This window comes from Caretta caretta, chromosome 28 (genome assembly GCF_965140235.1).
Source record: "Caretta caretta isolate rCarCar2 chromosome 28, rCarCar1.hap1, whole genome shotgun sequence".
In the NCBI taxonomy this organism is placed as follows: Eukaryota; Metazoa; Chordata; order Testudines; family Cheloniidae; genus Caretta; species Caretta caretta.
Window position 1 is genome coordinate 12977696 of NC_134233.1, and position 2599 is coordinate 12980294.

General features: G+C 48.5%; 1 protein-coding gene across 1 annotated transcript; it reads left to right on the forward strand.

The window, feature by feature from the left end:
- Positions 1 to 518: 518 nt before the first annotated feature.
- On the forward strand, positions 519 to 2252 carry LOC142070346 (uncharacterized). Its single transcript, XM_075124046.1, has 2 exons — positions 519 to 627; positions 999 to 2252. The coding sequence occupies exon 2, from the start codon at positions 1046 to 1048 to the stop codon at positions 2231 to 2233; it is 1188 nt and encodes a 395-aa protein (XP_074980147.1). The 5' UTR covers positions 519 to 627; positions 999 to 1045; the 3' UTR covers positions 2234 to 2252.
- Positions 2253 to 2599: the final 347 nt, after the last annotated feature.

Consider the following 2599-nt stretch of genomic DNA (forward strand, 5'->3'; position numbering starts at 1 on the left):
CCCCACCCACCCTCTGATCAGCAATTCCGGATATTAACGGTGATTCCAGAAACAAAGAGTAATTTTGGGAAAAAATGCAGTCCTAGCTACAATTTCCAGAAAACGCTGGCCCTGGTTGTAACATTAAATCCGATAGTCTCAAGATCTAGGCCTGTGTTGATCAGATCTGTCACTCTGCCTTCACGGAGTTCACTCTGCTGGTGGGTTGTACCCCTTCCCCCATTCTGTGTCTGCCTTGTCTATTTAGATTGTAACTTCTTCAGGGCACGGGCCATCAATGCTTCTCAGTTTGCACTGTGCCTAGCAAAATGAGGACCCACTGTTAGTTGGCCCTTAGGCACTAAGGTAATGAATATGATTTATAATAATCATCTCCTGGCATTTTGAGCCAAGGAAGCCGGCCTTGGGACGTTACTACTTAAAAGTGAGCTGGGCTTAAAAGCATGGAATATTCTTTGTGACAAGTATCCCACAAATTCCACTGACCTCCCTTGTTTTCTTTGCCTTGAGCAGGGTTTCCAGTTTCCAGAACTAATGTGATCTCGCAGCTGGAACGAGGGGAGGAGTCGTGCGTCGCAGACCTTCATGGCTCTAAGAAAAAAGTGCTCCCGAGAGCTGCTTGCATAGGTGAGGCATTGGTTAAACCAACCCCAAAACTGTCGGTGAATACAGGAAACATTTGGGATGCCCTACAAAGACCTTGTGAGCTCTCCAAGTTCAGGATTGTTCCCTGCAGATGTAGAATCGTTAGGCAGAGGTCACTCATGGCTTCCCACCTATCCTGACTGACAACTGGCAGCAGGTCCCTCCCCAATCTCGCTGTCCCCTGAGATTTCTTCTGAGATACGGACCCAGAACTGATCCCTTCCTTTCTCTCCTCTGGGGAAGGTTTAAGGGAAAATCAGCTCCTGATAGGTTTGATCTGTCCTGTACACGTTTTCGTTCCTTCATCCCTTTTTCCATTCTTCTCTCTGAGATTTCCTTTCTCTCTGGCGCAGGCAGAGACTTACGTCTGGATTCTCTCGGTCTCCCGTCAGGTGTTGGGATGGTGAGTGAAAACGAGGAGGAACCCCAGCAGGAAGATGCTGAGCGAGTAGAAGCCCATGGGATGTTGTCAGGAAGGTCCAAAGGGAATGATTCTGGGAGCTGTGCACGCCCAGAAAAAACAAAAGCCTGTGAGAGTCAGCAGAGGCCAGAGGAAAACTTCGGTAGCCAGTCAGACCTTATTACACGTGAGAGAATGAACTTGGAAGGAACACGCTACACATGCCTCGAGTGTGGGATAAGCTTCAAAGGGAGCTCGGACCTTCTCAGACATCAGAGAATCCACACGGGTGAGAAACCTTACGCATGCTGTGTGTGTGGGAAATGCTTCAAGCAGAGCTCGCATCTCATTGCACATAAGAGAATCCACATAGATGAGAAACCTTATGGCTGCCCTGAGTGTGGGAAACACTTCAAGCAGAGCTCACACCTTATTACACATCGGAAAATCCACACGGGTGAGAAACCTTATGGATGCCCTGAGTGTGGGAAACACTTCAAGCAGAGCTCACACCTTATTACACATCGGAAAATCCACATGGGTGAGAAACCTTACGGATGCCCTGAGTGTGGGAAACACTTCAAGCAGAGCTCACACCTTATTACACATCGGAAAATCCACACGGGTGAGAAACCTTATGGATGCCCTGAGTGTGGGAAACACTTCAAGAACAGCTCACACCTTATTACACATTGGAAAATCCACACTGGTGAGAAACCTTACGGATGCCCTGAGTGTGGGAAACACTTCAAGCAGAGCTCACACCTTATTACACATCGGAAAATCCACACGGGTGAGAAACCTTACGGATGCCCTGAGTGTGGGAAACACTTCAAGCAGAGCTCACACCTTATTACACATCGGAAAATGCACACGGGTGAGAAACCTTATGGATGCCCTGAGTGTGGGAAACACTTCAAGCAGAGCTCACACCTAATTACAGATCGGAAATTCCACACGGGTGAGAAACCTTATGGATGCCCTGAGTGTGGGAAGCACTTCATTGACAGTTCATCCCTCCTCTCACATCAGCGAATCCACACAGGGGAGAGGCCCTACACATGCTCTGAGTGTGGGAACGCTTCCGTTATAGCTCAGCCCTTACCACACATCAGAGAATCCACACCGGTGAGAGGCCCTACATATGCTCTGAGTGCGGGAAAAGCTTCAATCAGAGCTCTACCCTAATCACACATCAGAGAACGCACACAGGAGAGACCCCCTACATGTGCTCTGAGTGCGGGAAAAGCTTTAATCGGAGCTCTGTACTGACCACACATAGAAGAATCCACACAGGTGAGAAGCCTTATGGATGCTCTGAGTGTGGGAAACACTTCAATCGGAGCTCATACTTTATCATACATCGGCGAATCCATACGGGTGAGAAACCTTATGGATGCCGTGAGTGTGGCAAACACTTCAATCAAAGCTCAGCCCTTATCACACATCAGCGAATCCACACAGGAGAGAGGCCCTACACGTGCTCTGAGTGTGGGAGAAGCTTCAATCAGCGCTCAACCCTTATTAGACATCAGAAAATCCACATAGGAGTCA

What these genes read in the sequence shown, in the direction of transcription:
- LOC142070346 (XM_075124046.1), top strand. Translation starts at nt 1,046, where the DNA reads ATGGTGAGTGAAAACGAGGAGGAACCCCAGCAGGAAGATGCTGAGCGA.